This window comes from Papio anubis, chromosome 20 (genome assembly GCF_008728515.1).
Source record: "Papio anubis isolate 15944 chromosome 20, Panubis1.0, whole genome shotgun sequence".
NCBI lineage: Eukaryota > Metazoa > Chordata > Mammalia > Primates > Cercopithecidae > Papio > Papio anubis.
Genome location: NC_044995.1, coordinates 43,644,321 through 43,666,037, shown reverse-complemented (window position 1 = coordinate 43,666,037; position 21,717 = coordinate 43,644,321). Strand labels below are relative to the sequence as shown.

The 21,717-nt window shown below is 50.8% G+C and overlaps 1 protein-coding gene across 1 annotated transcript in view; it reads right to left on the bottom strand.

The window, feature by feature from the left end:
- ELAVL1 (ELAV like RNA binding protein 1) overlaps positions 1–21,717 on the bottom strand; it is a 47,537-nt gene that overhangs the window by 25,421 nt on the left and 399 nt on the right. The window contains exon 2 of the mRNA XM_003919386.5: positions 8,304–8,491. Coding sequence (XP_003919435.1) covers positions 8,304–8,475 — 172 coding nt within the window. The 5' untranslated portion in view covers positions 8,476–8,491. The remainder of the gene's footprint in view (positions 1–8,303; positions 8,492–21,717) is intronic.

Sequence of the window (21,717 nt, the reverse complement as noted above, 5' to 3'; positions counted from 1 at the left end):
CTTTGTCTCTGCCATATGCTCTTCCTCACCACATGTGCACACACCTGCCAACACCGAGGGAGTCGCACACCCTTGGGCGGCCCCTGTCGCCTCCCATGGTCAAGCTCCTTCTCTGTCCTCAAGGAGCTGATGCATTAACTGAGCACCTACTATGTGTCAGGCCCTGTGCTTGGCTGGGGGTTGGTGATGCATGACAGAGGACGGTCGCTACCATCATGAAAGCTGTCACATCCCTGGGGGCAAGTCAGACAACATGGTGGCGAGAAACTGACAAGCATTAAGACAGGGGTCAGGAGGGCCCGTGGCGGAGGAGATATTTTAAACAAAACCTCTGCGTGGCTGGCGTGAGCATTCCAGACAGAAGAGCAGGTGCCAAGTCTCTGAGGCAGAGACAATGCCTGTGTATTCCCAGAAAGTAGAGGTGGCCCGTGTGGCAAGGGCCTGGGAAGTGGCCACTGGCAGCAGGGCAGAGCCAGTGTGGAGCCAGTGGGCTGCTGATCTAATCCAGATGGGAGATGCAGGCTATGTGTACAGGCCAGGGCGGTAGATGAATACCCCACCCAGAGGACTACACGTGGGGTAGTGGGGTAAGGGCCCTGTCCTCCCTATGGGCTGGGCCTTGTGAGTCAAGGCCTGGCTTCATCCCCAGAGTCTGCTCTCCTCTCTGTGGTGTGTGCCTGGAGGCAGTGGGAAGGGAGGAAGGTGAGGGATGAAGGTGTCCTGGTTTCCACCCGCTGGGTGAGGCCGTCGATCAGAAGGGCTTCATCCAGCACCTGACCGCCCACCTCCACCTTTGCCTCCAATACAAACCAACCTGGGCAGCTTTCTAAGCCACCACTGACTGCCCAGGCCACACCCCCAACCAATGAAGTCAGAAAAGGAGGAGGTGGGGGGGTTGCCAGCTGGCTTCAGTGGTTTCAAGACAAGGTCTCAGTCTGTTGCCAAGACTGGAGTACAGTGACAGGATCTCAGCTCACTGCAACCTCTGCCTCCTAGGCTCAGGTGATGCTCCCACCTCAGCCTCCCAAGGAGCTGGGACTAGAGGGGCGCACCACCATGCCCGGCTAATTTTTTAATTTTTTGTAGAGATGGGGTTTTGCCACATTGCCCAAGTTGGTTTCGAACTCCTGAGCTCAAGTGATCCTCCCACCTCGGGCTCCCAAAGTGCTGGGATTACAGGCGTGGGCCACCGCACCCGGCCTCCTCAGTAGTTTTTAAAGCTCCCTAGTGATTCCAGTGCATGAGGGACAGGGGGCTTCCCATGGTTATGCAGAGGAGAGGAGGCCTCTAGAGAAGAAGTGGAAATGGGCCCCCAAGTTACTGTTTCTCCAGGCAGGGTCCACAAGCCACCTGCACCAGGGGCATCTGGACTTCAAGGCAACAACTTGGCTCCCTAGATGCCCCTACACCCCAGCCTGGGACCTAGGATGTCAGGCAGGCGTGGAAATCCGCATCTCCAAACTCCTTACAGATGCTCTTCCTGCCCGCCAATGGCAGAGCCTGCCAGAGCCCCTGCCTGGAGATAGATCAGCCCCAAGACAGGAGGCCTGAGGGCTTGTGAAGGAGCAGGAGGACAGGGAGGCAAGCTCAGAGGGGCCTGGCTCCTGCACAGGCCGCAGTGGGTCTGCCTGATGTAGGTGCTTGGGGGGCAAACAGGGCCCCTGGGATGGGGGATGGGATGGAGGGCGTGCAGGTGGGAGATACGGGGAAGCAGGAAGGAGGAGATCGGCAGGGAGGAATGCAGGACACAGAACCCAGGAGTAAGATGCAGGGCTGTCCCAGAGGCCAGTGCATGCCCGGCTCTCACTTCCCTCAACTGGAGGAAGAGCCTCCACACCCTTTCTGGCCACAGGGCAGGGGTTCTGGGCTCTGGTTCTCTGCCTGCCTGGCATCAGCATCCCCCTCCATGAAGGTTAAAGCACAGATGGTCAAACACCCCGAGTGGCTGACTCAGGGGTCTGGATGGGGTCTGAGACTCGCATTTCCCCAGGTATCCCGATGCTGCTGCTGGCCCAGGGACTGCACCCTGAGAGCCGCTGCCTGGAGAAGACAAAGCTGCCTCTGCGGGGAGCACCACGGACGCCTTACAGGGTACCCATACCCTGAGCAGGGCACCCATACCCTGCCCACCCCAGCTAGTGCTCTCAAACTTCCAAACACATTTTTCCCTCTCTTTGGATGAGGGTTAAGACTGGAGAGCTGCTTCCTTGTCTTACGCTGCCAGACACAATGCTTCCATCCCTCAGTGCTTCTTGCCGTGGGCAGCGCCCTGACCTGACGTGGGATGCAGGGCTGAGGGGGCAAGTGCCCTGTGGGTGAAGCCCTCCTCTGCACTGAGACGGCAGGTCCTGTGAGTTCTCTCTTTAAAGGCTCAAGGGAAGACTTCACTGAGACAGAGACTGGAGGTGGGGAGTGAATTAATTCAGCAATAAATAAGAAACAGCAAAGGTCCGCAAAAGAAAAGAAATGGGCAAAGGACAAGAAGGGTATTTTACAAAAGAAGTACAACCAACCACTAAATAGAAACAGTGGGCCGGGCGCGGTGGCTCAAGCCTGTAATCCCAGCACTTTGGGAGGCCGAGACGGGTGGATCACGAGGTCAGGAGATCGAGACCATCCTGGCTAACACGGTGAAACCCCGTCTCTACTACAAAAAACTAGCCGGGCGTGGTGGCGGGTGCCTGTAGTCCCAGCTACTTGGGAGGCTGAGGCAGGAGAATGGCGTGAACCCGGAAGGCGGAGCTTGCAGTGAGCTGAGGTCCGGCCATTGCACTCCAGCCTGGGCGGCAGAGCAAGACTCCGTCTCAAAAAAAAAAAAAAAAAAAGAAACAGTGATGAACTTCATGAGAAATAGGAATCACCCTGATTGGATGTCGCTCGTCCCTCACAAGGTGGCAAAGGTAAGAAATCCTGCCAAGGCTAGAGGATGGCAGGGCCGGACAGAAGGAAGGGCGAACTAGGAGTCCCCTAGAGAGTGAGTTAGCAACAGGGACCAAGAGCCTTTAAAAGGTGTGCTCTGCCATCTGCTGCTTCGAAGGCAGGAAGACTTTCTATGGAAATAACCAATGAGCAAAGATTTGTGCCAGGACATTTATCTCAGCGGGTCTTTCAAATATCAACAAATGGAAAGCACAATACTATGTGACTGCATAATGATGGGATCGCAAGATGTTCAGCGAAGTGGAAAAATGTCCAGATATAGGAAGGAAAGTTTATCTGCAGCCTGAGGGGAGAGCCCATTCTATAGAAGTACATGACTGCTTATGGCAAATACGTAAAGAAAATCATCTGGAGGGACATGTGCCCAAAAGCTAACAGCGGTGTCATTGTAGGTGATTTTTTTTTTTTTTTTGCTTGGCTCATACTTAAGTTTTTTTCTGTGAGAAGCAAACATGACTCATATTACGAAAAAAGCCGTAAGGCTGGGAAAGCCCGGAAGGGCATTCCTGCAGAGGGAACAGTGTTCAGAGAATCACGAGCGCCTAAGAATAGGGCCTGACTGGAGGAGTGCGGGGGGTGCAGCAAGCGGGGAGAGGGGGCAAGCGCCGAGGGCTCTCGGGAGCCCCAGGCAGGGATGCGGACTTTAACCCGACCAGAGATACAGAGCAAGACAGAAGCCGTGCACGGGGCTGCAGCCTGGTGGCTCCAGCATGACAGGCCGTCCATGAGGGTGGCGGGCTCATTCCTTCTGATCTCCCGAGGGACATATGGGGCCACCGTGGAGAGACCAGACACCAGGGCAGGGCTGCCCAGGAAGGCAGCGGGCAGGACCACTGGGTGCTGCCGTGCTGCAGTGGCCTCCTTAGCTGGTGTTTGTAGGTGGAACAGCCAACGACCAACCAACACCATATCCCCAACATAGGGACCAGGGCCAGGCCAGCCAGAAACAATCCGAGTCTTGAGGGCGGCACATGGGGCAGTCCCTTCCTCCTAGCCATCACCATGCCCCTCCTTCCTCCTGCCACCAGTGCCCTGCCCATGGCTGGCACTCAACCAGGATTTGCTGAATGATGATCTGCACTCTCCTCCTCCCCAGTACCACTCATTCATTCATTCCTTCCTTCACTCCGCAAACACCGACTGGCTATGTCTAGGGCTACAGAGACTAACAAAGCTCCTGCCTCCAGGAGCAATACTGATGTGCTGGACCAGAAAGCTCCAGCTCAGTGCCGGGTGGAAAGCCCACAGTGCAGGTCGGCCCAGGTGCCATGGGAACCCACAGCGGAGCATCCGACACTTGGGCCATGGGAGGCCTCCTTAAGCAAACAGGGCCAGGACGTGAATGTTTTTTTTTTTTTTTTTTGAGACAGAGTCTCGCTCTGTCGCCCGGGCTGGAGTGCAGTGGCCGGATCTCAGCTCACTGCAAACTCCGCCTCCCGGGTTTACGCCATTCTCCTGCCTCAGCCTCCCGAGTAGCTGGGACTATAGGCGCCCGCCACTTCACCCGGCTAGTTTTTTTTTGTATTTTTAGTAGAGACGGGGTTTCACCGTGTTAGCCAGGATGGTCTCGATCTCCTGACCTCGTGATCCGCCCGTCTCGGCCTCCCAAAGTGCTGGGATTACAGGCTTGAGCCACCGCGCCCGGCCGGACGTGAATGGTTTGAGGAGGGGAGTGACAGGGACACATGCGGGCTGTCAAACAGGCCCCTCTGCTGCAGTGAGGAGAGTGGTCTTCAGGGAGCACAGGGGGCCAGTTAAGAGGCCAAAACGACGCACGGGCCACAGGCAGTGGTGTCCTGGGTGAGAATGGTGGCTGAGGAGAGAGGGGAAAGGGATGGACTGAAGAAACACCCAGGAGGACGAGAGCCAAGGACACTCCCAGATTTCTGAGCAGAGCTACCAAGTGGATGGTGGTGCCATCGGCTAAGGTGGGGACAACTGGAAACGAGCAGCTGGCTTTAGGGAGACTCAGGTCAGTTTGGAATATACCGCATTTGAGGGGCCAAGGGCATCTGGAGCTCAGGACAGCTTTCTGGTCAAAAAGGAGGTGGTAGACAAAGGGCAGCTGGGAGCCATGGAGTGACTCTGCCCACGCTGAATGTCGGCTTTGGAAGAAGAGGACAATGGCATAACCCTCTGGCATAACCAGCTGAGTCAAAGGCTGGGGAAAGGTGCTAAAGACAGACAGCCTCAGGGGCAGTCAGACAGGTGGGAGGAGGTGGTGCTCCTGAAAGCCAATGGGAGAAGATGCTTCTGGAAGGAAGAGACAGGGAACAGGACAGTATGTGGGTGGGAGGCCAACACACACAGCAGTGGCTCTCACTTGGGGAGACTGCCTCCCAGGGGACATGCGGCAATGTAAGGACATTATTGGGTTTCACCACTGGGAAGTCACTGCTGGGACCACGTGGGTGGAGGCCAGGATGCTGCTCAACACCTGCAGCGTCCAGCATGGTGTCCAGTCCCGACGTCAGGAGCATGGACGTGGAGGAACTCCAAGCTAGAGGAAGCTGGGAATCTGGAAGGAATTCCTTTCAAGACACTCGAAGCCCAGGAAAAGTGGGCACTTGGAGAGCCTGAGGCTCTTGGGAAGCCGGGAAGGGAAGGGAAGGGAAGGGAAGGGAAGGATTGGAGTTGGAGAGCTGGAAATGCTGTCAGTTCCACTGCGAAGTGGGAGGTGTCATCAGCTGAGGGTGAAGTGGGTGGCTGGAGGCCTGAGGAGGGTAAACACAGGGAAATGGCTCCTGTGGGGCTCCGGGACACCCGTGTTGTAAGATAAGCTAGACCAGGCATCAGATTTGCCGAGGTGCTTGTCTGGCCGGGTGAGAGGTTATCCTGGGGGGCTGGAGAAAGCAGTTGGCTGGGGAGAGGGGTGGTGAGACCTAGGGCCACGCCCTGGGCCCTGCCAGCAAAGAGGTTTGCCCACATTGGCGGCAGGCTGAGCAAAGCCAGGTTGCAGCATGTTCTCCATAAAGCTCCAGTCACTTGAAGAGCCGCTAGCAAGAGGCTGGGCCAAGATGAAAGCCCAGGCCCAGCCACTCCACAACTCCTGGTGTGCCAGTTACTAACTACTGTCCAAAGATAAGACAGAGCTCACCTCTGAACTGAAATAATTTCCAAATTACACTTTTGCAGACTTCACTGATTCTCAAAACCAGTTTTCTCCAGACTGAGCCAAATCTAGGTGTTCCTATTAGCATAGCTCACATTCCTGTGAAAACCACAAGGGAACAGACAAAGAAGTCAGGTTCCAGGAGAACCACTGCAAATTCTGTGGGAATGCTTGCAAAATCTCCAGTGCTCAGGAATATCAAGGAAAATTCCCTTCCACCAGAAAGTCAGAGGGAAAAGGTGAGACTTGTTAGTGGCACAGGAGAATTTTTAAACCCTTCTCTTATTCAGGATGGTCTCCTGGAGCAGGAGAGAGATGCTGGCTTCTAGAACATTCCAACACTGCTTAAGTTTGTATACTGCGTAAAATCCCTATTGAGAAGGCGTTTATTAAATCAGACTCTTGGAGTTGGAAGGAGAGAAGGCTTTTGTATTCAGTGCCCGCATCTGAATTCCCTGTACAGCCGCCAGACAGGCTCTTTGGGAGTCACTGGGGGGTCAGGTGTCTTACGGTTACTGGGGAACTGTTGAAGATAAAGTGCATCGATGGGCACATTAGGTCCAACACATCGCCCTATGTTCATGTATGCTTGAAACGTTTCATAATAGAAACTTTTTTTAACTTTCATTTAATTTTTAAGACAGAGTCTCACTCTGTTGCCCAGACTGAAGTGCAGTGGCGCAATCTCAGCTCACCACAACCTCCGCCTCCCAGGTTCAAGTGATTCTCCTGCCTCAGCCTCCCGAGTAGCTGGGATCACAGGCATGCGCCACCATGCTTGGCTAACTTTTGTATTTTAGTAGAGATGAGGTTTTTCCATGTTGACCAGGCTGGTCTCAAACTCCTGACCTCAGGTGATCTGCCTGCCTTGGCCTCCCAAAGTGCTGAGATTACAGGCATGAGCTACTGTGCCCAGCGTTTAACTTTTAAATTAGTTCTCTCTCTTTTTTTTTTTTTTTGAGACGAAGTCTCACTGTGTTGCCCACGCTCAAGTGTAGAAGACACTTTAGTACCAAGTGGTACTTAGTAAGGTGCAATCTCGGCTCACTGCAACCTCAACCCCCCAGACTCAAGCAATCCTCCTGCCTCAGCCCCCCAAGTAGCCAGGACCACAAATGCGGGCCACCACGCCTAGCTAAGTTTTTGTATTTTTCGTAGAAATGGGGTTTCACCATGTTGCCCAGGCTGGTCTTGAACTCCTGAGCAAGTGATCCTCCCACCTCGACCTCCCAAAGTGCTGGGATTACAGGTGTGAGTCACCATGCCCGGCCTGAAATGAGTTTTCAGTATAGGGAATCACAGTCCCCAAATCCAGGGTAGCAGCCACAGCCCGGAGAGGAATGGCCACTCCTTGGCTTCCTAAAAGCAGGGTGGAGACAGAAAGGAAGGCAGGGGGGTGGTGGCGGGTAGAGGGAGGAGGAGGAAGAGGGGGCACTGGGAGAGGAGGAGGAGGACAGCTCCACACATGGTCTGTCCGTAATTCTCTCCAGAGTCCTTGAAGCCACACTCTCAGAATGGAGGCCACTCTGTAAGGAGGGCCTTCACAGGTGCCAGGCCCTCTGCAAACACCTATGAGGTAGAGACCACCAGGATGTAGGAGCCACAATCTCCACATTCCGGATGGGGACACAGAGGCTTAGAAGTCCCACTGTGAGGGAGTGGAACATCAGGGCTTTCAGCTGCCAGGAACCTGCCCCTCTGAGAGTTCAAGCTCAGCATGGTACAGAAGTTCAAGTTGATGGCGTTGACAGTAAACAGAGCAGCCCAAACATAATGAAGGGCTGTCCACGAGGTCGTCGGTGTTCTGCTGACCTGGGCCTGACCAAACGTGGGGGTCTGGACAGACAGGGGCGGGCCTGCCTGCGCCTGCCCTGGACAGTACACTCGCCGGGGTCCCTTCCACACATCGGACACAATTGACCTGCCCAGGCCAAGCCAGGTCAGGCTGTGGTTCTCTGGCCCCTTCCAGTTCTCAGAATGCCCTGTCTCTGGTTCCTTCCTCTCCTCGCAATGTCTTATTTTGTATACGCTCTCTGTCTTACAATGAATTTTTCCTCTTTTGGGAACTTATGTCTGATCTTATACAAGAGCAATGGACAAATGGAGTTTGAAATAAAAATGAAACTCCACAGCCATCGTTTCAAGGCTGTAGTCATCCTGCACTGAGGAATGCCAGAGTCACAGGCAGAAGAGACAATGCCCACCGGATGGCCACCAATACTAAATTACTAAAACGCCTCCATATGTTTACCTGCTACTTTATCCCGAATGAGTTTTGCAGATTCCACTTCGCCAATGCTGCTGAACAGGCTGCGCAACTCATCCTGGGTCATGTTCTGAGGGAGGTAGTTGACGATCAAATTCGTTCTCCCGATGTCACCCCTGCAGTCTTCGGCCATGTGGTCTTCATAACCATTAGACATTGTATTTTTCAAAAATCTACAAAGGAAAAAAGAGCAAGTAAACTCAAAATGTTCATATTGCAGTATATGAAGGCAAAACTAGAAACTGCATTTGCACTTAAAAATTTTTCTTTCTTTCTGTTTATTTTTGAGACAGAGTCTCACTCCGTCACCCAGGCTGGAGTGCAGTGGCACAATCTCGGCTTACTGCAACCTCTGCATCCCAGGTTCAAGTGATTCTCCTACCTCAGCCTCCTGAGTAGCTGGGATTACAGGCGTCTGCCACAATGCCCAGCTAATTTTTGTATTTTTAGTAGAGATGGGGTTTCATCGTGTTGGCCAGGCTGGTCTCGAACCCCTGACCTCAGATGATCCATCCGCCTCAGTCTCCCAAAGTGCTGGGATTAGAGGCGTGAGCCCCTGCTTCTGGCCCTGCACTTAGAGATTCTTTTCTACACTGCACGTTAACTTACAGCCACATAAAAATCGGCACGTGGAGGTTTACAGCGGCTTCACTCATAATTGTCAAAACCTGGTAGCAACCAGGATCTCCTCCAATGGGTGAATGAATAAACAGACTTCATTCGTGTGGTTCAGCTGTACACAGGCACACTCTTTGATGATAAAAAGAAATGAGCTATTAAGCCAGGTAAGACATTTAAAGGAACTTTAAATGTATATTGTTAAGTGAAGGAACACAGTATACTGTATGATTCCAACTCTACGACCTTCTGGAAAAGGCACACTACAGAGAAAAAGATCAGTGGTTGCCAGGGATGCAGGTCAGGGGTGGGGGGGACAACAAATAGCGGAACACAGGATTGTCAGGGTTTTAGGGCAGTGAAACTATTTTGCATGATACATAATGGTGGATGTGACAATACATGTTTGTCAAAACCCATAGAATGAACAATATACACAGTGAACTCTAATCTGAATTACGGGCTTTAGTTACTAATAATGTGTCAATATTGATTCACTAAGAATAACAGAGGTATCATGTGAATGTGAGATGCTAATAATGGGTGTGGTGGTGCCATCACAGCTCACCGCAGCCTTGAACTCCTGGGAGATCCTTAAGCAATCCTCTCACCTCAGCCTCCTGAGTAGTTGGGAATACAGGTATGCGCCACCATGCCCAGCTAATTTTTAACACTTTTTGTAGAGATGGTATCTTGCCCAGGTTAATTTTGAACTCCTGGCCTCAAGTAATCCTTCCGTCTCACCCTCCCAAAGTGCTACGATTACGGGCATGAGCCACTGTGTCCGGCCTCTATTTTAAAAAAATTTTATTCAGTCAATACTTCATTGTAACGCTACGGAACGAGTGTTCTCCACTTCACAATTTTCCTGCAAACCTAAAACTGCTCTAAAAAATAGTCTATGGACACAAAACAGAACAACTCCAAGTTCACTAAGAGGGCTTTGAAGAGACCTATGAACAATTCCAGCACATTTTAAGATCCTGTAAGAAAGCCTTTGGGTTGTCTCTCAAGAGCATTCCAGATTTCCGGTTGCTTTCTCCCCATGTCCAGAGCCTGTGGGGTGTCCCTGAACCCCATCCCTGGACACTCTGCTGCTGAGGGATGGGCAGGCAATGGTCCTCTGCATCTGTTTATTCCCAAAGATGCAGTGACTGAGCTGGAAGGAGGTGAGAATTTCTCTACCAGTCAGAGAACTTGGTCTTCACAGTTTGCAGGCTTTGAAAAGTCTTTCTCAGTTGCTGAAGTCTTTCCTTTCAGTGATAAACATCAGAGCCAGTGGTGACTTTGGAGAAGAGTCCAGATCAATGTGGCCAAGCATGCCGAGCCCGCCCTGCTGAAAGTGCGCCACATGCTGGGCTCGCTTCTCAGAGGCCCCTCAATCCCTGCCTCTAAACACGCAGGTAGTCAACCCTGAGGATGGCCACCCGCCTGGAGGTCTCGGTGAGAGCCCACCACTTTCCCCAGATCCCTGTTGCTCAATTCTATGCTATGTTTGAACACCCAGTGCCCACGGTCACGCGCCTTTGGCCTTCTTTAAAAATAGCCTTGCCAGCAGTTACATAAAAATCTGAACACACTTCTCATGTGGAGATTTCCTACCTACTCCCTGAATCAACGCTGAGGGAAGAATTAGGTCTGGTTTCTTTCTTCCTGGTGGAAACATCCAGGTCTTCCCTACCCTCCTACTACTCTCAGACAATGAGCAAAATCAGTACAATTTCCTAGCATTTCTTTTATTTGAGGATGTCCTATGCTCCCCGCTCTTTAAAAAGTAGGTTAGCATCAAAAGCCATAGAAAAAGAGACTGAAAAGTGAGACTCCATGAAATTAAAAACTTCTGTACAGCAAAAGGCATCATAGACCTAGACGAGGAGGAGTAGCCTGGAGAAAAGATTCACTGCATATTCTATTATTTAGACCCATGGTTTTCACCCCGGGCCATTCTGCCCCCCAGGGGACACTGGGCAATGTCTGGAGACATTTTTGGTTACTGTGACTTGGTCAGGGCCAGGGGTCGGCGGTGGGGGGTGCTACTGACATCTGGTGGGTAGAGGTCAGAGAGCTGTAAAGCATCCTTCAGGGCACAGGACAGCCCCACAACCAAGAATTATCTGACCCCAAATGTTAGTGCTGCCAAGGCTGGGAAAACTTGATTCGGAACATCTACAAATTGGTAAGGGATAAAAGAAGAGATGTACGGCCACTGCACTCCAGCCTGGGCGACAGAGCGAGACTCCGTCTCAAAAAAAAAAAAAAAAGAAGAGATGTAACCAAGAGCGAAGTAGGCAAAGGATGTGAGCGGCAATTTATAATAAAGGCCTGAAATTCAAATGGCTCATAAGTCCAGAAAAGGACACTGAATTTCGTCTTCATGAACAATGAGGAAAATGCAAAAGAAAACCAGATGCTACTTTCTGCCAGTCACATGGAATAAAATCCAGCGTAAGATCACCTGCTACTGATCTGAGTATGAGATGGTATAACCTGACTCACAACTGGAGGATCTTTCTACAGAAATAATCACTCAAGTGCAGGAGTTCAAGACCAGTCTGGACAACAACGTGAGACCCTGACTCTAACAAAAAATAAAATAATTTAGTGGGCATGGTGACCCGTGCCCATAGTTTCAGCTACTCGGGAGACAAAGGCAGGGAGGATTGCTCGAGTCCAGGAGATCAAGGCTGCCTGAGCCATGATGGCGCCACTGCACTCCAGCCTGGGCAACAGAGCAAGACCCTGTCTGAAAACAAAATGAAACAAAAGTGCAAGGAAGGCACTAACTCATGGTTCATAAGAGTGTAAAACTGGATAGAATTCCAAATATTCGTTAATAGGGAATGGGTAAATATCAACTTTCAGTAGCAGCTCGGGACCTACAGAGTTTAATCATGAGAAACTACACGTGTCTGTTACACCATCTGTGGCCATGAGATTTTAAAATAGATCACTGGCTCAAAAACAAACAAACAGACAAAAACATTTGCTGGAAGCTGATCCAAACAGACCACAAGGGTTAACTCTGAAGAATTAAAATGCACACTGAAGCATGTTCAAAACGTGATTCAAGCATTTCCCTTTCTTTCTTCTTTTACCCTTCCTTCTCCTCGCCCTTTCTCTGAGAGTTACACATATACTCTGCTTTTTCCCTCATTCTGTTTTAATGGACGGTGAGATGGACAATGGCTGCCCCAGGCTTACTGTCCACAGTGTGGTATCCTCTAGGCCTGGGAAAATTGGACTTTCTGAAACACACATCATGGCCTGTGGGACAAATCTGGCCCATTGCCTGTTGTTATAAATAAAGTTTTATTGGAACACGGCCTGTCTCATTTGTTTATGTATTGTCTGTCTATAGATAGTTTTGTACCACAATAACAGAGTTAAGTAGTAGCAACCGTATGGCCGAAAAAGCTGAGAATATTTACCATCTGGCTCTTCACACACAAAAAAACTGCCGACCTCTGTTTTAAAATGTAAAAATATAAAATTTCTAGGAGAAAAATCTTTGTGGCATTGGGCTGGGCAAAGATTTCTCAGACACAATACCAAAAGCCCACTTCATTAAAAAAAAAAAAAAAAAAGGATAAACTGGATATTATCAAAATTTAAAACTTTTGCTCTGTGAAAGATACTGCTAAGAGAAGTAAAATCCATCAACTGGAGTAAACATTTGCAAAAGGGACTTGTAGTTAGAACACCTTTTTTTTTTTTGAGTCAAAGTCTCACTCCACTGCCCAGGCTGAAGTGCACTGCCATAAGCATAGCTCACTGCAGCTACAAACTCTTGGGTTCAAGCAATCCTCCTGCCTCAGCCTTCTGGCTAATATTTTATTTTTTGTGGAGATGGGGTCTCACTATGTTGCTATGTTGCCCACACTGGTCTCGAATTCCTGGTATCAAGTGATCTTCCCATCTCAGCCTCTCAAAGTGTTAGAATTATAGGGGTGAGCCACTTCACCCAACCGAGAACACTTTTTGTTTTTTTTTTTTTTGAGATGGAGTCTCGCTCTGTCGCCCAGGTTGGAGTGTAGTGGCGTGATCTCCGCTCACCGCAAGCTCCACCTCCCAGGTTCACACCATTCTCCTGCCTTAGCCTCCCGAATAGCTGGGAGTACAGGCACCCACCATGAGGCCCAGCTAATTTTTTGTATTTTTAATGGAGACAGGGTTTCACCGTGTTAGCCAGGATGGTCTAGATCTCCTGACCTCGTGATCTGCCCGCCTCGGCCTCCCAAAGTCCTGGGATTACAGGTGTGAGACACCGCGCCTGGCCCAGAACACTTTCTTTTAAGCTCTCAAAACATAAGCAGGCCAGTGTGGTGGCTCACGCCTGGAATTCCAGTACTTTGGGAGGCCAGGGTGGGTGGATCACCTGAGGTCAGGAGTTTGAGACAAGTCCGGCCAACATAGTGAAACCCCATCTCTACAAAAATAAAACAACAAAAAAAATTAGCAAGGCGTGGTGGTGGGCATCTGTAATCTCAGTTACTGGGGAGGCTGAGGCAGGAGAATCGCTTGAACTCAGGAGGCAGAGGTTGCAATGAGCCGAGATCGCACCACTGCATTCCAACCTGGGCAATAGGGCCAGACTCTGTCTCCAAAGAAAAACAAAACAAAACCCAAAAACAACATAATGAGCAAACAACCTGGTTTCAAAAATGGCAAAAGATTTGAACAGACACTACACCAAAGAATATATATGGATGGCAGACAGGCACATGAAAAGATGCTCAACATCATTAGTCAACTTAAAACCACATCGAGACACCACTACCAACCTATTAGAATGGCTATAACAAAATAAAACAAAAACAACCAACAACAACAAAACAATATCAAGTGCTGGCAGGGATGTGGAGAAGCCAGAATATTCATGCACTGCTGGTGGGAATGCAAAAATGTGAAATGTGACAGCCACTTTGGAAAACAGATTGGCAGTTTCTTATGGTGAAATATACACTTAGCATGGGATCCAGCAATCCTACTCCTAGTATTAAGGCAATAGAAAGGAAAATCTATGTTCACACAAAAATCTGTATATAAATGTGTAGAGTGGCATTATTCATAATCATCCAAAACTACAACAACCCAAATATTCTTCAAGCCATTCATGGATAAACTGGGATATACCATACAACAGACTACTACTAGGCAATAAAAGGTACCAGCAATTCATGCTACTTGAGTGAATCTCAAATACATCTTGCCACATCATTTCTGTGCCTACCTGGAACAGGCAAAACCATAGGGATGGATCTGCGGTCGATGGGGTTAGGGAGTGAGGGGAAAAGTTGATTACACAGGGATAGGAGGAGGGAGTATTTCTGTTTGTGGGAGAGCGAACTTTCCAATCTTTATTATGGTGGTAATCAAACAACTTTATCCATTTGTCAAAACGCAGAGAACTCTACTCCAAAGAATGAATTTTCCTACACGCAAATTTAAAAATAAATTGTCTGAGTGTGGCGACTCATGTCTTTAATCCCAGCGCTTTCGGAGGCCAAGATGGGAGGACTGCTTGAGCCTGGAGTTCGAGACCGGCCTGGGCAGCACAGAAAGATGCCATCATTACAAAAAAAAAAAAAATTAAAATTACCCAGGAATGGTGATGCATGCCTGTATGCAATCCCAGCTAATCAGGGGCTTGGTCAGGAGGATCACTACAGCCTGGGAGGTCAATGCTGCAGTTAGCTATGATTGCGCCACTGCAGTCCACCCTGGGTGACAGACTGAGATCCTGCCTCAAAAACAACAACAAAACCACAATAAAAATAAATTTTAAAAGGTTTAAAAAGAGAACTTCTGCTTTGTGGCCCTGTTCCTCCTGACATTCTGAGTCAAGGCTGAGCAGCCCCGGCAGGTCAAGTTCTTGGTCAACGAGCAACAAGGGAGAAACCAACAGCCTGCACCCCCAAGCAGTTTCATGGTGTTTCCGGGCCCCCACCCCACTCTCTGGAGGCCCTTTGCTTGACCTTCTCCAAGTCTGCATCATCAATCCCGGGCCAAATCAGCTTCTGTCCCACAAACTCCAACCGCGACCGGGCCTGTCACCACTCAATTATCAATGACTCCCAAGTTGTAGCTGCCTCTGGCTCTCAAGGTGCAAGGCCTGCACTGTCTCGCAATCAAGATGCTCGCCTCTCTGATCTTCCCTGTCAGTGGTCACCACCCACTGAGGCTCAGACGTCACGCGATGATGCTCACAGTCAGGCGTGCTGTTAATAAGTGTCAGGGCCAGGCCTCAAGTTGTCATGACAGTGTAACTGTCATATTGGCAAGGCCCTTCACGATCGGACCTAGGTGGTTCTCCAGCCTCAGCCGCCACCCTCCCTTCCCGCTCACTCCAGCTTCTTGCCAATATGCTACAGGCCTCTGTTTTGGCTGTTCCCTCTGCAGGGCACAAGTGTCCTCTCCTTCACTTCCCAGCTCATTTTTCAAAATTAATATATATATTTTTAAAGAGTGGGGGTCTCACTATGTTGCCCAGGCTGGTCTTGAACTCCCAAGCTCAAGTGATCCTCCTACCTTGGCCTCCCAAAGTGTTGGGATTGCAGGTGTGAGCCATCACGCCTGGCCTCCCAGCTCACTTTTATTTTTACTTATTTATTTTTCTTTTGAGACAGGGTCTTTCTCTGCTGCCAAACTGGAGTGCAGTGGCACAATCACGGCTCACTGCAGCCTCGAACTGCCTCAGTTTCCCAAATAGCTGGGACTACCGGTGTGTGCCACCATACCCGGCTGATTTTTAAATTTTTTATGGAGACAGGGGTCTCATTTTGTTGCCCATGCTGGCTGCAAGTCATCCTCCCACCTGGGCCTCCCAAAGTGCTGGGATTATAGGCGAGAGTCACTATACCAGGCTGGCTCATCTTTAAAAAGCTACCTTCCTGGCCCGGTGTGGTGACTCACGCCTATAATCGCAGCACTTTGGGAGGCCGAGGCAGGCGGATCACCTGAGGTCAGGAGCTTGAGACCAGCATGGCCAACATAGCGAAACCCCATCTATACTAAAAATACAAAAATTAGCTGGGTGTGATGGTACATACCTGTAGTCCCAGCTACTCAGGAGGCTGAGACAGGAGACTCGCTTGAACCCGGGAGGCAGAGGTTGCAGTGAGTCAAGATCACACCACTGTACTCCAGCCCAGGCAAGAGAGTGAGACTGTCTCAAAACAAAAAACAAAAAACAAAAAAAAACACCCTCCCCCAGGACAACGGGTTACTCTAGTTCTCAGCGCCTCCATGCCATTGCTGTAAACCTTCATTACTGTCCAAACCACTCCTATCATTATTTGCTTTACACTCAACGACCAGTGTCAATGGTGAGAATCTTGAGGGCCCAGGTTATATCATTGCCATTTAAGAGTCCCCAGGCAAACCCAGGGCGTGTCACACAGCAGGACAGGCGGCTGCTGGCTCTCAGACCAGGCTGGAGTGCAGAGGCATGATCACGGCTCACTGCAGCCCTGGCCTCCTGGGCTCAGGTGATCCTCCCACCTAAGCCTCCCAAGTACCTAGGACTGCAGGTGCGCATCACTATGCAGTCCTACTAAGTCCTCTATGTAGTTCTGATTAAGCTTTTTTATGTTTTGTAGAGAGGGGGGTCTTGCTTTGTCACCCAGGCTGGAATGCAATGGTGTGGTCTTGGCTCACTGTAACCTCCACCTCCTGGGTTCAAGCAATTCTCTGGCTTCAGCCTCCCGAGTAGCTGGGATTACAGGCACCTGCCACCATGCCCGGCTAATTTTTGTATTTTTAGTAGAGACGGGGTTTCGCCATGCTGGCCAGGCTGCTCTCGCACTCCTGACCTGAGGCGATTTGCCCGCCTTGGCCTCCCAAAGTGCTGGAATTCTGGAATTACAGGCGTGAGCCATCACACCCGGCTGCTTTTTTATGTTTTGTAGAGCCGGGGGGATGGGGGGGTGGGGGTGGGGGTGGGGGGGGTGGTCTTACTATGTTGCCCAGGCTGGTCTTTAACTCCTGACCTCAAGTGATCCTCCCACCTCAGCCTCCCAAGCACTGGGCTTAGAGGCGTGCCTGACCTCAGGGAGAAGTATTGGCTGGATGATCTCTGAAGGTTTTTGACTCCAATGCACTATTTTAAACAATTCTGGTTGTCTACGTGACACCACTGATGTTGTTCACATCCGTAGATCATCTAGCACATATCCAGGGGAGAGAGATGTGTGCGTCTTTATGTGTAACAGAAAAAGAGGCTGTTTCCACCAGGTATGCATGAGAATCGCTTTCATTGCATCATGATGGAGCAGGTATTCTAAACCACTTGAGCCAGAGCAAAACTAGAACAGTCAAATCTATCTTCAGGCTCAATCTTGACGCTTCACACATCATCTGATAGGGCTTGGACCCAGTAATTGTTAAGGTCCTTTCCAGATGCAACATTCTGAGTCTTCAAGGTAAAAAAGGCTTAGGTCATTCAGGAAATGCTCTGCTGCCAGAGAAAACCTAAAGCACCACCTGACCCAGTTATAACTGCCGCGCAACGCGAGGTCTCAGGTGGACACAGCACCGGCTTCTTCCAGGCCCCTACCCATGGCCCACAGAAGGGCAGGATGCCTGGCTGGAGCAGCTCCAGCTAAGTGACAATTCCCTATCAGCCAGGCTGAGAAGCCCGGGGCAGGAGCAGGTCAGGTGTGGCTGGCCTATGGCCCAGTCCAGGCACCCCACAGCCCTGCTAAGAGCTCTGGCTTCTTTCTGGCTGGTCAAGGCCAAAGGCCACTGCAGGGATCTCGCACGGAAGTGCAAAGCGACAGGGAATGGCAGGAAAAAACCCTGGACTCTGGAGTCTGGCAGGCCTGAGCTGGGCACTACGTCTCCTGCTCATCGGCTGAACTACTATGCAGAAGTCGCTCCCCCTTCCCAGAGCTTCAGCTTCCTCCACTGGGGATGTCACCCCCCGCTCCACAGCGCCTGGTACAGTGAGTACCTGTCTCTAGTCCCACTTCGTGAACAAAATCAAGGTGAACGTATGTCTCCCCAACCTCCCTGTCTGCAGCTACGAACACCTTCATCTCCTCTCCTCCTGCCCTTGCCCTCTCTTCAAACCGCCTCCGCCCCCTGAATTACTTCGTTTGGTGGCACAGCCCCACCTGTCCCCCAAGCCACCTCTCTCTCTCCCTTGGACCTAATCAAGCACCATGTCCTGCCAGTTTAACACGTGAGATCTCTCACTGTCCTGCCACCTCTCTGCCACCATCCCCATACAGATTCCTGTCACCTCCTCCTAGACAGACTCCTAAGCGGGATTTCCAACTCAGTGTCTCTAAACCCAGCTTCGTCTTCTTCCGCCTAGTCACTCCCCTTCCTTGAGTCTGCCTGTTTCTGTTCATGATGATATGAGTCTGGCCATCGAGTTGTTCAGGATTGTTCCCTCTCCTGTGATTCCTTCCCCTGACATAAATGTCTCGCTGTAAAAAACAAAAAAAATTTTTTTTTTTTTAGAGATGGGATCTCACTATGTTGCCCAGGATGGCCTTGAACTCCTGGCCTTGAGCAATCCTCCACCTTGGCCTCCCAAGTTGTTGGGGTTACAGGTGTGAGCCACTACACCCAGCCACAGATGTCTGTCTGACAGGTACCTGGATCCAGTCACTTCTGAGTGGTCTGCCAATCTTTCCTTTCCCTGGCACAGACAAAATAGCAACCACGTGCCAGGCACAGAGCATAGCATCAGGCATACAAAACAAAGAAGCAGTCCCAGTCCTGACCCTCAAGCGGTTCAGCCATTACGGGGCCACCTCAGTACTGCAATAGCCCATGACTAGTTTCTCCTTGTCTCCCCCCAGCCTCTCCACCAGGGTGAGCAGTGAACTAAAACTGCTCAGTAGCCACCCTCTGGCCTAGCCGCAGAGTAACAGCCAAGCCCTCTGCCCACCGGCCACCTGAGCACTCCTGCCACGACTACCCACTTCATCCTTCTTGCCCCTGAAGAACCCACGTGGTTCTTTGAACACACGATATTCTCTGAACACTGCGAAGTTCCACCTCCGGGCTTCGCTGTATCCTACAAAGCCCCACCCCATTGTCTTTGCCTGGTTAACTCCTCCCCACCGCTACTGCCTCCTCTCCTCCTGGAAGCATTCTGGGCTCTCCTGTGCCCATCCAGGTCCTCTTCTGGGCTTCCACATCAGCCAGGGCATCACTCTCACCACAGTCATCAGAGTGGGCTGAGATGACCTACACACATCATGCACACTCTCCAGAGCCTAGCGGGGGCCAGGACACAACAGCGGAGCAGGGAGAGTCGTTCAGAGGCGGGAGCGAACCTCACTTCCCTCCCACAGGCTGGCTTCCGTCGGTCTTCCCCTGACCCACAGCTCGGGTCGGCCGCACCGCCTCGCTACTGCCACCTAGGGGCGCCAGTCGGGCGCTGCGCTTCTCTTGCCATTCAGCCTTGAATTCGATTCAATAAACTGAACGGGATGGGAACACTAAAGAGGGAACAGTTGATTCCGGTTGGGGGGGAGGAAGAGTGGCAGTCAGACGAGGCTTCAAACGGCCAGTGAGCTCTGGGCTGAGCCATGGAGCCTGAGCAACGGATCTCCAGGTGGAAGAGATCTGTCTCCAGGTGGAGGCTGCAACAGGCAGGGAGGGTTAGAGTTTGGCGTCTACATGCAGGGGCAGGGAGCGTTAGGGTGTGAAGGAACTGGTACTCCAAACTAAGGGCTTCTAACTTTATCTTTTAAGCCACGAAAGAGGTCAAGAAAACGTCTTTTTTCTGCTCAAAGGTTTTAAATCAGAAGGGACACAATTAGATGTGCATTTACAGAACAGAACTCCTGCTGGAGTGTGGAAAGAGGGAAGAGATGGGAAGCCGCGAGTGAGAGAGGCAATACATTTTCATAATTTCTTGTTTTTTTCATAAACAGTTTTTTCATAATTCTCATTTCTTTTACTTGAAATAGCATCATGGGCTGGGTGCGGTGTCTCACGCCTGTAATCCCAGGACTTTAGGAGGCCAAGGCAGATGGATCTCCTGAGGTCAGGAGTTCGAGACCAGCCTGCTCAATAAGGCGAAATCCTGTCTCTATTAAAAATACAAAAAATTAGCCGTGCGTTGTGGCGGCCGCCTGTAATCCCAGCTACTCGGGAGGCTGAGGCAGGAGAATCACTTGAACTCGGGAGGCAAAGGTTGCAGTGAGCCGAGATGGCACAACTGCACTCCAGCCTGGGCTACAAGGGTGAAACTGTGTCTCAAAAAAGAAAAAAAAAAAAAAACACCATGATCTCAGACTCAACACATCCAAACTGAAACTCTGTCTGCTCAAAACCAATGCGTCAACATAAACAGTATTATTTCCTTCCACATTTGGAGACGTTCACGTATCTCAACCTCTTTGTGGGCCTTGAAGTCGCAGAATTTGATAACAGATCCCAGCACAAAACTTTGCACACAGAAAATACTTGATGACAACTGAGTGGAGTGTCCTGGAGCCTTGCGATTATGGCAGCAATACAACCGGGTGGTTAAGAGTAAGGGTTTTGAATCAGAGGGCCCGAGTTCAAACCCTGGCGCAGCCACTTTAGTGCATGAGACTGGTCATATGAAGTGACCCATCTAAGCCTCAGTTTCTTCATCTCTAAAATGGAAATTAATGGAAATTATAACATCACCCGCCTCAAGGACTGGAGACAAACGTCCACAAAGTGTCGAGCTCATAGTAAATCCTCAATAAATACTGGTGGTTATGTATAACATCATTTATTCAGTGCCTACCAGGTACAGACCACGCACAACGCAACAGGCTTCTCAACCCCTTCAATCTGCACCACACTTTTGTCCTTCCCATTTTACAGATAAGAAAACTAAGGCTCAACAGAGTCAAGCTTGTTCGAGGTCTTGGGAGCATCTCCCAGGGCATTAGAACTTTTGGAGGAAGGGATTTACTTCAGTAATGGTTCTCACCTGCGTGTATGAGCGAGTGGAAGAGACCCCTCCCCCGCAACCCGGGACATCTGGCAATGTTTGGAGATCTTGTTGATCCTCACGACTTGGGGGATGGGGATACTGCTGGCATCTAGTGGGTAGAGGCCAGGAATACGGCTCAACTTCCTACATTGCACAGGGAACGCCCCCACCCACAACCAAAAACTATCTGACCCCGAACATCAGTAGTGCCAACGTTGAGAAACCCTTCTCTAGCCAGGTCACTCTCCTGATCTTCCCACTTCTGGCCATCCGGATCTTAGATGAACACTTTCCAGCAAGGGGGCTCAGTCCCACCACGGGAAGCCCGTGCAGAAGTTGTGCAGAAGTTCTTCCCCACCTGCCCTGCACACAGTAGGGACCAAAACCCATTTTAACAAGCCCGGCAGCCCAGAGCACCGGAAAAGGAAGGAAGGGCATCCATCCCCCATTGTTCAACTGTGTGCAGTTTGTGTTTCCAACAGACACACACACATATTTTACAAATCCTAACGTCCCACGCCCCACAAACAGCTTTGTTAGAGATGGCGCTCAAAAAAAGATGCAGTTTAGATTTTTTTTCCCCCCCCCAGGACTCCCGTGTATCTACTGAAGGGTTTGCACACTTCTCAAAGGACCTCGCACCGGCCGCGGTGCTCTGACAACGACCACAAAAGAATCTGTGGGATTTCCCGGGGGAGCGAGCCCGTGGGCCGTGACCTCTGCGCGCTCAAAGCGTTCCCCGCGCTCCCCCCGCCGCTGGCCCCACTCTCCCGCCCCCGGAGCCCGGGCTTCCAAGGCGACCTGGGCCCCCGGCCGTGCAGCCCGGCCCCCCGGCGCATGCCCACGCCG